This window comes from Cibotium barometz, chromosome 18 (assembly GCF_041138505.1).
Source record: "Cibotium barometz isolate CiBa-2024 chromosome 18, ASM4113850v1, whole genome shotgun sequence".
Classification (NCBI taxonomy): domain Eukaryota; kingdom Viridiplantae; phylum Streptophyta; class Polypodiopsida; order Cyatheales; family Cibotiaceae; genus Cibotium; species Cibotium barometz.
Window position 1 is genome coordinate 34,211,369 of NC_141063.1, and position 12,796 is coordinate 34,224,164.

The 12,796-nt window shown below is 44.3% G+C and overlaps 1 protein-coding gene across 1 annotated transcript in view; it reads left to right on the forward strand.

The window, feature by feature from the left end:
• The first annotated feature begins 250 nt into the window (after positions 1 to 250).
• LOC147629232 (KH domain-containing protein SPIN1-like) overlaps positions 251 to 12,796 on the forward strand; it is a 67,927-nt gene continuing 55,381 nt past the window's right edge. The window contains exons 1-2 of the mRNA XM_086812488.1: positions 251 to 507; positions 631 to 716. Coding sequence (XP_086668614.1) covers positions 374 to 507; positions 631 to 716 — 220 coding nt within the window. The 5' untranslated portion in view covers positions 251 to 373. The remainder of the gene's footprint in view (positions 508 to 630; positions 717 to 12,796) is intronic.

A 12,796-nucleotide genomic window follows, 5' to 3' on the forward strand; every position in this document is an offset into this window, starting at 1 on the left:
TTAGAAGATGTAACACTTCTTGTTCTCAAGATAGACTAGTTTAGCACCTCAACGCCGTCATGTTGTACTTGGCTTTTTTTTGCATGGGAATGCAGAAAATCTAACTGCCCCGTGGAAAAGCCCCTCTAAGTTTTATGGTGAACATGCATGTCCATCCGGAAGCCAACTGCCCGAGGGGGGCCCTGTGTGTGAAACCGGACACTTAGGTGTGCCTGCCCGCCCATAGGTGTGTGTAAAAAAAAAGAAAAAGGAAGAGCACGCAGAGGAGGAGGGGGAGGAGGAATCCTCTTTCCTTCTGGGCATAAGCACTGATATTCATTTTTTTCTCTGTTGACCTAAGTAGTCTGATCTGTACAGAGAGGAGAAGGGCAAGATGATTCCCACAAGGCAGTCCCCCAAGCCCATGAACTCCATGAACTCCCTTCCGCCTTACTTGCAGACGTTCTCCCCTAGCGCTGGCCCCTCCCCACACCATCGCTCCTCATCAAGCGCCTCCGAACTGGACAAGTAAGTCGCCATCAGATTAGCGTATTGGGTCAATGCTTTACTCTCTTAATCTGTTAAAAAAATCCCTTAAACTTGATTATGATCCAAACCCACCTTCTTTTTACCTGTTATCTTGCTACACAGGTACCTTTCCGAGCTTCTAACCGAACGCCAGAAATTGGGTCCTTTCATGCAAGTGTTGCCCAATTGCAGCAGGCTTTTAAACCAAGGTAAAAACCCGTTTATATATTTAACATCTCACATCTCTTTGTATGGTGGGGGCGAGCACCATTTTCAATACCTATATCAAGCCTATACATGAACATTAAGGATAGCATATAAAGGTCCTTGCATTGAACCCTACCATATGCCTAGTAGTCTCTGAGAAATCAATCCAAGATTACAATTCGGAGTTTCTCAAATGTTTGTGGGATAAAATTAGAGTATTGTATTTAGTTAAGGTTTTACTAATCCCAATCGCTTGATAGTGCATTACAAAGCTTATAGGCTGAAACTTAGGGATTGAGAATACTTTCTATGGTGCAGCAACATAGTAGAGCTTTACCCATTTCCTTGTGATCAATGCGAGAAACCCTCTTTGCACCAATATCAAGCCATTTGAGCTCAGGCTCTTCCTCATTATTGAAGATACTGACACTAGCCCACAAAGAGTATTGAGAGCGTTGGGCTCTCTTTTGGTGAAGTGCAGGCTTGGATATATTAGATTAATTGCTGCAGCGTGCAGGTTGCTTGCATATAACACCTGTGCTTATACTAGAGAATGTGCAGTGGGCTAATGTAATGATGGATTAGCCTAATGGCAGAATGTAAAATGTTAGTATGAGTGAAAGGGAATGATGTGCTGGCGTGAGGCCACATGGGGGTGAGAAAATTGTGTTGACATCTAAGCATGTTTGGTAGGCTTTTGATAGAATGTATTAGTTTTTTTTAAAGAGTCAACATTCTGTTCTATTGGGATTTGAAATTTCACTCTCTCTCTCTCTCTTTCTATCTCACTATGTAAATTTATATTTTGTACCAGAGCTAGGTTGTGTAGAGTGAAGGTGTGTTATTTATTGATGCCGCACCTTATCCATGGTGTGGGTTTGTATGGATGGGAGCCTTGAGCCCTATGCTCAGGGGTGATCTGATGTACTTGATCTATGTTTGGGTGGTGAGTTCGAGCCAGTAGAATCTAATTTGGACTAACAATGCTTATGTCATGTGTTTAGGGGATCTTGGAGTGGGTTTGGTCTTGTGACAAACCCCTTACAACCACCTCCTTGCTCAGCACGTAAGCGTTACTCCTAACCTGGAGCTGTTTTGACAAGCCTAAATTAGGCCCCTTGCTTGCCGTCCTAACCTTGAGCTGATTTGAAGCCCTAAATCAGGCCCTTTGCTTGCCCAAGCTTTAGCCCTAATTCAAGCCTAACCTTGCACTGATTTGGAACATTAAATTAGGCCCCTTGTTTGTTCCCTCATTGTTACGTGTACAAGGCAGTACCATGGCTAATCCTAGATCTAAATTCCTCATTAGGCAGCTTTAGATGCATTTAGGGCATGTAGATCCAGCCAGCAGCATCTGGGTACTCATGATCAATCGGTAGCAGTTATGACCACAGCCGACCAGTATCCAAACATCATATATATAGAAGTAGCATCTTTTGCATCATTTCATCTTTCTCCCTTTTGGAGATTGGTCATAAGTAGTCCGTAGCACTTTTGGGAAGGCCTATGGCCAAGCATACATGTAACCTTTTCCATGTACATAATACATATATTGAAAACCAGTCTCTCTCTCTCTCTTCTCTCATGCATTTTGCGTTAATGTTCCTACAGGGTGCATAAGGGCTGCGATTAAGGCATGAAGGCTTCCACTGTCACATTGGTATCACAGCATGAGGTGTAGCCACATCACCAAGCATTGCAGGTCCCACTGCTTCACTTCAGAATATGCAAAGTTCCCATACCTGGACTAGTAGTCTTGTGTAAGCCACACCCACCCTACCTTCATCGCACGAGGACCAACCTCCATTCCAGGGACCTTAAGCTTCCAGATAGTTGAACTATGCATAATGTTTTCCATGTTTTTTTGGTTGAAGCCCTACATTGGTCTAGCTTTGCAGGATATTGCAGATGAGAAACAACCGGACATGGTAGATGAAGTCGAAGTTATTTAGCGTGAACAAATTCTCCTCCACAAATGGAAGCATGGATCTGGTCGAAGACAAAGATAGTTCTACGCGAAGTTTAAGGAGCGTGGTACCCATGAAGTCGTATGGCTCGACGAAGAGTTCTTTCTAGAGTACCCAACTGAGTTCTTTCCAGAGTATCCCTAACTCTTGGCAGCTCTTGGATGTGGAACCAATCCCATTGAGTTGAAGTGCGGACGGAGCATCTGCTGAGGTAGAGGCTTCGTGAAGAGGTCTGCTACATTGTCCTCCGCCGAACAATAGCTAAGCAAGATGTCACTTGCCAAAATCTTCTCACGAACAAAGTGATATTGTATCTCTATATGCTTGGTCCGGGCATGGAAGACCGGGTTCCGAGCAATAGCTATACAGCTCTGGTTATCACACTGGATGACCGTGGGTTCCTTTTGTGGAAACCCAATCTCGCCAAGTAACCTCTGCAGCCACACCACCTCGCAAGCAGCCCGATACTCTGCCTCTATAGAAGACAAGGCAATAGTTGGCTGCCTCTTGCTGCTCCAAGAAATAGCTCTTGAGCCAAGGATAAATCCGCAGCTTGATGTAGATCTCCTCGTGTCTGGATCTCCTTCCCAATCCGAGTCACTCCAACCTCGGAAATTGACTTGGTTCTTCGTTTCCCCTCTAGTGTCATCGAAGAGTCCACGATCCTTGTTACCCTGTAGATAATGCAAGATCCGCAATCTTGTGTCTCAATGAGTCTTCAAAGGTGTTTGCTGCTGAATGAGCTCAACAGCTACACTGGAAAACTCAAGTTCAATCTGGGGTTCAGCAACCAAATCAATGAACAAAAATATATACAATGAAGAGGGCTAGAGGCACCATCCCTCTCATTTGAATCTGTCTTGATTGCAAGACGCCCATATCCGTACTTCAAATACATCTGGACCAACCACTTCCTCATAAGCTCGTAGTATATCTGGATAGTTCTTGAAGTACGTCTCTGGCATCCATTTCACATCCATTTCCAAGAAGAGTTTTCTGACCACTGTCTTTCCTCTTTTTCTCATAGAATGGAACGCAATCTATTCTAGCTCATCCACCCCCGGTGGATCCTCCAAAACAAGCCTCTCTGGGCTAACCTGTACATGGTTTCAACAAACTGTCATGGAAGGCATTATGTGTCCTCCAATGATCTGAAAGGTCCAACTGATGACATACATGGTTGATCTTCTTGGTATCTTGAAAAAGGTCCAAATATCATCATTCTCTGACTTTGGCAATCCAAAGATAAAATCCATAACAATGCTCTTCCATAGAACATTCAATGGGTGCAATAATCCTGGTGGTGTTTGTCGATCAAACTTGACCTTCTGACAAACCAAACATTCTCGAACATATAACTCAATGTTGGTGTTTGTCGATCAAACTTGACCTTCTGACAAACCAAACATTCTCGAACATATAACTTAATGTTCTTTCTCATACAAGGCCAGTAAAAGTAGCTTTCCAAAGCTTAAGTTGTAGATGGGGCATGGCTTTTCTTTGTTCACTTTTGGCCTCAAATCCTTTGTTTCACATAAACGGGTTTACTTCATAAAATAATCTTTCTTGATGCAAGAAGAGTCACAAAATTTCTATTCTAAAATCTGTTTCAATGCAATCCTAGAAATCCTCATATAAGACTTTTATAGGCCACAACATGGCCCTCACGGTACAAGATTGCTCCAATGCAATCTCCTCGTGACAAACTTCCGGGCGGTGTCACCATTTGGTCCCTTCATTAGTCTTGATTAGTGTTTCACACATTGAGTGGAACCAAGGTGTGAATGGGGATTTTCCACATAAGAAAGCTGAAGCATTCTCACAGGCATGGATTGGCTTGCAAGATGGCCACATAGCATGAGTAGCATGGGATTTTATCAATAAGGTGACTTATAATGTTTATAAGTCGGTGTTTTCACACATCATTAATGATGGGCTGGACTTGTTATTATTTTGGGCATGTATATGTGGACATAAAGAGGCACCTAGAGCAAACTTGGGCTACAAGCTTGGGGAAAGCACAAAAGTTGATATTTTTGGCTGAAAACTTGGGCATCAAGCCAAGAAAAGCATAAAGTTGATATTTTTGGGCAAGTTCACCTATTTTGGGCAAAAAGGAAAAAGTGCTGCAAATATAGCTAGTCAACTCTATTAAAGCAAGGATTGGGGCTGATTTTATCATCAAGCGCTCATCTCTCATCTAGTTGATTGGAGCTTCTCTCTCTCTCTCTCTCTCTCTCTCTCTCTCGGAGATCAAGAGCACCAGGCTACCAGACTCCCAGACTACATCAGAGGGAGATCACAGAGATACGGGGTCGACATCAGCACCATATCCAGGAGCGGCTAGCTCACTTACTCTCTAGACAAATCTGCATTGCATTCTTGTATACCCTGCGCATATAGGTTGCATACTGAGCCTTTAGCGGTAGTGCTCCATCCATCACACCCCCCCACTAGCTTAGTAGTTTCATAGTTTATTTCATGTTCATTTTGTCCTTTTTTTTTCTGAACATCCAGAAGACATTGACAGTTGTACATTGATTTGTCTCATAGGTCGAGTTCGGCCTCTAGTAGACGTTAATACAACTTTCTTTCTTTTTTTCTCTCTCCATCTTACTTGCGCTGGCCGTACAACATCTCTCCATCTTACTTGCGCTGGCCGTACAGCTGGTACAGCCTCACAATAGCCGTGCCCACACGTGTGACAATTGCCAACAGTTTTGGCTATTGTTATGGGCAGACTCCGGGCTGTTTTGGAGGAATCTGGGTCAGTTTTTGAGAACTCTACTGGGGCTGATTTGAGGCTCAGTTTTGGGGCTATTTTGGTGCGGAGTTTGGGGCTGTTTTTGGCTCCGTACCGGGTTGATTTATGAACTGTTTGTGAGCTGATTCCTGGGACTGTTTTGAGACAAATTTTTCGGATGGTTTTTGGTGCTGTGTTTATATCTTGGCTTTTGGTGTTGTGTTTATATCTTGGCACTGGATAGATATCTGGGCAAGAGTTGTGTTGATGCTTTGTGGAAAATCTGGTGCTGTATGCACCTGCACCTTGGTTTATTGTAAAAGCTTCTCTCTCAATAAAGAAGTTCCTAGGGGGGGCCGGTGGTGTTTTTACATTGTATATGGTTCTTCCGGTTAGACATCATCCCGTACTTGCTGGCTTCCTATTTGGTGTCCTATTTTAGCCTATAGGGCTGACCATGTTAATCAGAGGGGCTGGTCACCCCTCACTCATATTTTACCCATATTTATTCCCCATTTATTGTCCTGGGTATTTTTCCTAGTCGTGGAGGTATTTTTGCTCCAGTCGGCTGCCTTCATTTAGGGGTATATATAGCCGGCATGCCTCCCTCATATTTCATTGCTTGCCTAGCTTGTCTAGGTGCAGTCCCTCACTTACGACTCACGAGGTTCTCCCCTCTTGCTCGGGACATGTATTCCTTTTGGTGATGTTATTGAGAGTAGGTTCTCACCTGTGTTTTCTCTCCATCTCTCTCTCACTCTGTCTCCTGTGTTTCCACTTTCCCTTCTTCCGCTGCACATTCTATCATGGTATCAGAGCGCCGGTGATTTTCAGCATTGGATGCTCCCTCCTCTACCTCTTCATATCTGCGTTTTTCCGCCCATGGACAGATCTGCGTTTTTTTGTGTTCATGCGTTGAAGCTTGCATTTCTTCAAGGGCTGATTGATACCCATTCAGTGGGCTGCAGTTTTCTCTCTTTAGGGCGTCAGTTTGCAGCTTCTAGGCAGCCTGACGGGCGTTTTTTGGACAGCATACTTGCCCGTCTTGGCGGCACTCTCCAGGGGTTCTCAGGCGTTTTTTTTCAGGTCTGGACAGCAACATAGCTGTCCCAAACAGACTTTTTTTGGCTTGTTTTGCTTTCCTAGCCCTGATCTTGGAGCTTTCTAGGCTCCCTTTTGCCTGTCCCTTGTGGTTATCTTTTGCCATCCCTCTCTTCTCTCTCTCTCCCCCCCCCCCCTGCCTTGATTGTTCACTGCAGTAGTTCTTGATGTGAGGCTTCAGCGTTTCCATATTCAGCCGGTTCTACAGCCCCTTATACCTTTGCGTTTTCAGATTTGCAGCCATGGTTGCTGCGTTTTTTCTGAACCGATCTTGCTGGTAGCTCTACCTTCAACTGGGCTTCATCTATTGGACACGAAGGTACCTTCTCTTCAGCGTTTTTCCTCATAGGAGGTGTGGACACTGGTTGACCTGAATTTTCAAGTTTGTAGCCTCTTGTTTGGCTGTGTTTTCTTCTCCAGTGGACACATATCACTTGCAGAGGGGATTTCTTGTTTGAATTGTGGCTTTGGTGGCAGTTTGGTACTTGAGGAGGATTCTGAATTTCAGATTTCAATCAGTGTTTTGCTGATTTTGGAGCATCTATACTTGTGTTTTGTTCCTGGCCTACACGGTTTCCCGGTTTCTACACGTTTCTTGCCTTCTGTTGGTGGTATTTTTTGTTGGATAGCAGTGTTTTGGCTGCGTTTTACTTCCCACAGGAGTTTTCTACACTCAAAGGGGGCCTTTCTCCAATTACTTCACTTGAGGATCAGTTTCGGGAGCTGTTTTGTATCTGTGGAGACTTTCTTCTGTGACAGGAGTTTTCAGTTTTCTGGAGGAAAGCAGTTATATTTTCAGAGATCCTGAGCAAAGTTTATTTCATCTGAGCTTGTGTTCTTTGTAGTATTTGTAGAACAAGGAGGGTGTTTTTACCCTTGCGGTGTGATCCTTTCACATGGATCCTTTATTTGTTGCTGATTCTTGGGATTTGGTTCTGCTTCTGGAACAGTCTTCTGCTATCTGTGATGCTTTTGAGGACTTTGTTACCACTGCAGTTTATATTCCTGCTTTCCTTCCTCATTGTGAGGAGTCTATCTATGTATCTCTTTGTGATGTTTCTGAAGATGCCCCTCCCCCTACCAGTTCTGCAGGTTTATTGTTTTGGAGGATGGTTTTTTGGATCCAGTGGGATGCTTTGGGTTTGTGGTTGCTAACCGTGCCCGGGGCACAGTGGTACTTCCAGAGATTTTTGGATTTGGATCAGAATCAGGTTGGGCTTATATCAGTCCGATGATATCTTTTTTCAGAGGGGGATGTGGAGTCCTTTCATATTGCGATGCCCACTTCAGTGGTGTGTACTTATGTACAGCATTGGGTAACTCATGTTATGGAGTTTGAGCAGATGGACCCCATCTTTTCTACAGAGTCTTTACATCTTGTGATGTCGACCTTTTCAAAGGATGCTTTTGTACAGCATTTGGCTACACTTTGTACAGAGTTGGAGCAGATTGACTCTATTTCTTTTGAGGTTTCTAGTGAGGAGCAGTTTGTTGGTTGGTTTTGAGGTTTTTCATACCTTCTCCAGGTTGGATACACGATATTCGACTTAGGGGAGTGTTCTTACACTTGGGTTTGGAGCCATTTTTTGGAGTAGCACGTCGCAGCCTATATGGTTGTTTTCTTCCAGAGGAGTGGTGTACCTGGTAGCTTGTTCTGTTGCTTTTGTAGCTGAGTTGTTGAGGAGATTGCTTGTGGAGCTTTCTTGGTACCTGTTTCTGCAGTCTTTCATCTTGATCGAGGACGGCGTCTCTGGCTTCTTGGAGTTTGCTCAGCATTCGGTGCTGAGAGGGGGTGTTAGACATCATCCCCTACTTGCTGGCTTCCTATTTGGTGTCCTATTCTAGCCTCTAGGGCTGACCATGTTAGTCAGAGGGGTTGGTCACCCCTCACTGATATTTTACCCATATTTATTCCCCATTTATTGTCTTGGGTATTTTTCCCAGTCTTGGAGGTATTTTTGCTCCAATCGGCTGCCTTCATTTAGGGGTATATATAGCCGGCATGCCTCCCTCATATTTCATTGCTTGCCTAGCTTGTCTAGTTGCAGTTCCTCACTCACGAGGTTCTCCCCTCTTGCTCGGGACATGTATTCCTTTTGGTGATGTTATTGAGAGCAGGTTCTCACTTGTGTTTTCTCTCCATCTCTCTCTCTCTCTCACTCTCTCTCCTGTGTTTCCACTCTCCCCCTTCTTCCGTTGCACATTCTATCACTTCCGCTGTGTCTTCATGCTCTGTCTAGTATCCGAAGTGTTGGTCTATTATTGTTCTGGGTTCCCTACTTGTGACAATGGTATGAGAGCAAAGGCTTTCTTGGAAGCAAGAGGCTTCCTGCCAACAATGAGAAAGAGAAAAGATCACAAGTGGGAACTACACTGACCAACAATTTTACTATTGAGCTTCTGGAAGTAGTCATGAGCATGAGCAGTAGGCAACTTGGACTAAGGATTTATGGATTCACAGAATTTATCCTCGGAGTATGGAGTTGGTGTCACCATTTGGCCACCCAATTGGTCCACCCGTGCTTTCTCATCATGTATGTACATTGGATTGGTGTCCATGGCAGTTGTATATGCCGGGGATTGATGCCACTCATGTGATACTGTGGACTTGGCTTTCCGTTGGGACTTGTGCCTCCGTGTATATGCCCGGAAATGCTTGGTGGATTGGTGTTCCATTGGGTCTAGTACCTCGTGTACTTGCCTGGAGCACGTCTATTTTAGTATAGTCTCATGAACGGGGATTGTCCATACCAATGCTGCATTGCATAGCATCTTTATGTGCTTGTATGCAATTGAAATTGCATGCTGTTTTCATGCTTGCTTGACCAATGTGTAGTTCCGGGTAAGGGGATGCCCGCCCGCGAACCGTGCGTGTGAAACTGTCTGCTGACATGGTTATGTGGCATGTGACAGGTGGTAAGTATTGGTCATAAACCTAGCCTTAGGAGTTAGCACTAATTTATAAGTGAGTGTGTACACACTTCATTAAGTTTTGGGCGACCAAAACTCACTTATAAATTATGACCAGCTCGGTGTTCACACACTGATGTCCCGAGGTGGACATAACCCAATGTCCACCGCCCAGACCTTATCCCCTTTGTACAAAGGGAGTAACCAGCCATGTGTCCACTCTAGCTTGTTCCACAAAGCACCTGCCAGCCACCTACACTGGACGACTCACCACCTCACCACTCTTCTCTCTAGAGATTGGCGCCTCCTTCATGAGGGCTGTTGGGCTGCATTTTCTACACTTTCTCCTTCCCAACTCCATTTCCAAGCATGCTAAGGTGTTTCTCAAGCAAGTAGCAGGAGGGAGGAACCGGATTACAAGATCACATACCCTGTGTAGTGTTCTCTTGTCCTATGTGCTCTCTTGCAAATTGTTGCTACCATGTGTTGTGAAGACTAAACAGGGTTAGGGTTAGGGTTTACAGAAAGAAAACAGGCATGGAAAACAAGCAGGGAGTGAACACGACTGCTGTAGATATCTCAATGATAGAAAAAATGTGAAGTACAAGCCACATGATAGTGACCCCTAAAGGATAAGTGTTCACATGACCGGCCATAAATGTGCCGGGTGGACCAAAACACTTATAAACTGCATATAAGTGAAAATGAACTAAACTGGGGGAAAAAACCTCCACTAACTGAAGTAAAAAGTGCCCCAGTAACCTACTGATGATCACTAGCACTCCTCTGGGTGCATACACAGCATAAAACCCAACAAACCCCCCTGGAGTGATATGTGATCACTGTACATCATCCACCAAAAGGAAACAAATTCAAAGCATTGCGGAATGCTTCAAATTTCGGACGTGGTAATGCCTTGGTGAAGATGTCTGCCACATTCTGATCTGTAGGACAGTAGATCAGACTGATATCTCCTGCCTGGAGTCTCTCCCGAACAAAATGATAGTGAATCTCAATGTGTTTCGTGCGAGCATGAAACACAGGATTCCTGGCCACAGCAATGGCACTCTGACTATCAGTATAGATAGGTGTAGGCTCCTCCACTGAAATATCCATATCAGTCATAAGACGACGCAGCCAAACACACTCAACAGTAGTAGTGTAGGCTGCTCTGTACTCTGCCTCACAAGATGAAGTGGCCACCGTGGTCTGTTTCTTGCTTAGCCAAGAAATGCATGAAGCGCCAAGGAAGAAACAATTCCCACTAGTGGAATGTCTGGTATCAAAATCACCAGCCCAATCTGAATCACTGTAAGCATGTAACTGCATGTCACCCCCCTCAGGATAAAGCAACCCAAGAGACAAGGTACCCTGCAAATAACGGAATACACGCTTCACAGCTTGCCAATGTGACAACCGTGGGCTGTGCATGAATCTGCTCAACTGAGAGACTGCATACTGAATATCTGGCCTTGTATTACACAAGTAAATGAGGCACCCAACAGCCTGAGCATATGTAGTGGCATCAAAGGAAACACTGTCATCTTGTAGTGACAGTTTCATCCCAGGCTCCATAGGAGTACTAATAGGCTTGCAATCCTGAAATTTAAACTTCTCCAGAAGTTTAGCAACATAACGTGATTGCAACAACCCAATGCCTCTGTTATCCTGCACAAACTGTATGCCCAAATAGTAATGTACAAGGCCCAAGTCAGACATGTCAAATGTCTGTTGCAGTATCTCTTTAAATGCTGCAATTTTGTCATCATTTGATCCCATGAGCAAGAGATCATCCACATAAAGACTGATGACCAGCAGATCTGTCTCTTCTTTCTTCACATACAAAGTGGTCTCTGATGGACTGTTCACAAATCCCTGAGTGAGTAGAAAAGCATCTATTTTTGCATACCAAGCTCGTGGAGCTTGTTTCAAACCATACAAGGCCTTTTTCAGCCTGCATACTTTCCCCTCATGACCATGTTCTGCAAATCCCATGGGCTGAAATACATAAACTTCCTCCTCGAGGTCCCCATGTAGGAATGCAGTCTTTATGTCCAACTGGTGAACAACCCAACCACGATGTGCAGCCAATGCAATGACACACCTAAGTGTCGACATACGGGATGTAGGAGCAAATGTCTCCTCATAATCAATGCCCTTTTTCTGTGCATAGCCCTTTGCAACTAGACGGGCTTTGTACCTGTCAATGGATCCATCTGCATGTCTTTTCAACTTGTAGACCCATTTAGTACCAATGGCTTTCTTGCCTTTGGGCAGATCAACCAAATCCCATGTTTGATTCTTTTTAATAGAATCAATCTCATCCTGCATGGCTTTGTTCCAATGCACATTATCTCGTGCATCCACAAATGAATCAGGCTCATCATCATCCTGTAAACTGGCTGCCATAACCAGATTCAAATCTATGATGTGTGCATGCTCATTGGTCCTTGTCTCCCTACGAGTACGACCAGCAAGAGGACCCTCTAAATGGCTGTCCTGTAGTGTCCTCAAATACCATCTAGGTATATGTCTGACCTGTGGTGCCTGCTGTCCCATATTTGGTTCAGCTTCTGGCTCATTTGGCTGCTGAATTTCTGCACCACCTACATCATTTGCTGGCTGTCCATTACCCTCATGAGTTGGATCACCAACTGTGGAATGAAACTCCATGGGTAGAAGACCTTCAAATACATCATTTTCAGCCTGATTTGCCTCATAACCAGCCATGGATAATTCTGATTTTTCATCAAAAATCACATCCCGACTGATGAATATCTTCCTGGATAGTGGGTCATATAACCTGTAGCCCTTGCTCTCACGGCTATACCCAACAAAAATGCATTTTGTGGCTTTATCATCAAGCTTCCTCCTCAACTCTTTGGGTATGTGTGCATATGCGAGACACCCAAAGATACGAAAATGTGATACAGAAGGCTTGCGGCCATGCCAAGCCTCAAAAGGAGTAATAGAAACCAATGCCTTTGTGGGACATCGATTCAAAATATGACAAGCACACATTACTGCTTCCACCCAAAAGATATGTGGTAGTCTTTTTGCCTTTAGCATACATCTGGCCATCTCCATGAGTGACCGATTTTTCCTTTCTGCAACCCCATTCTGCTGTGGAGTGTAAGGAGTAGTATACTGATGTTTTATACCTCTACTCCCAAGAAAGGAATTCAGCACATGTGACATATATTCCCCCCCTCGGTCAAAACGGAGAGTCTTTACTTTGCATCCTGACTCTGTCTCAGCAAGTGCTACAAAGGCCAAAAATGCATCATATACCTGTGATTTCTGTGTCAAAGGATAGACCCAGCATATACGAGAGAAGTCATCAATAAATGTTGCAAAATAA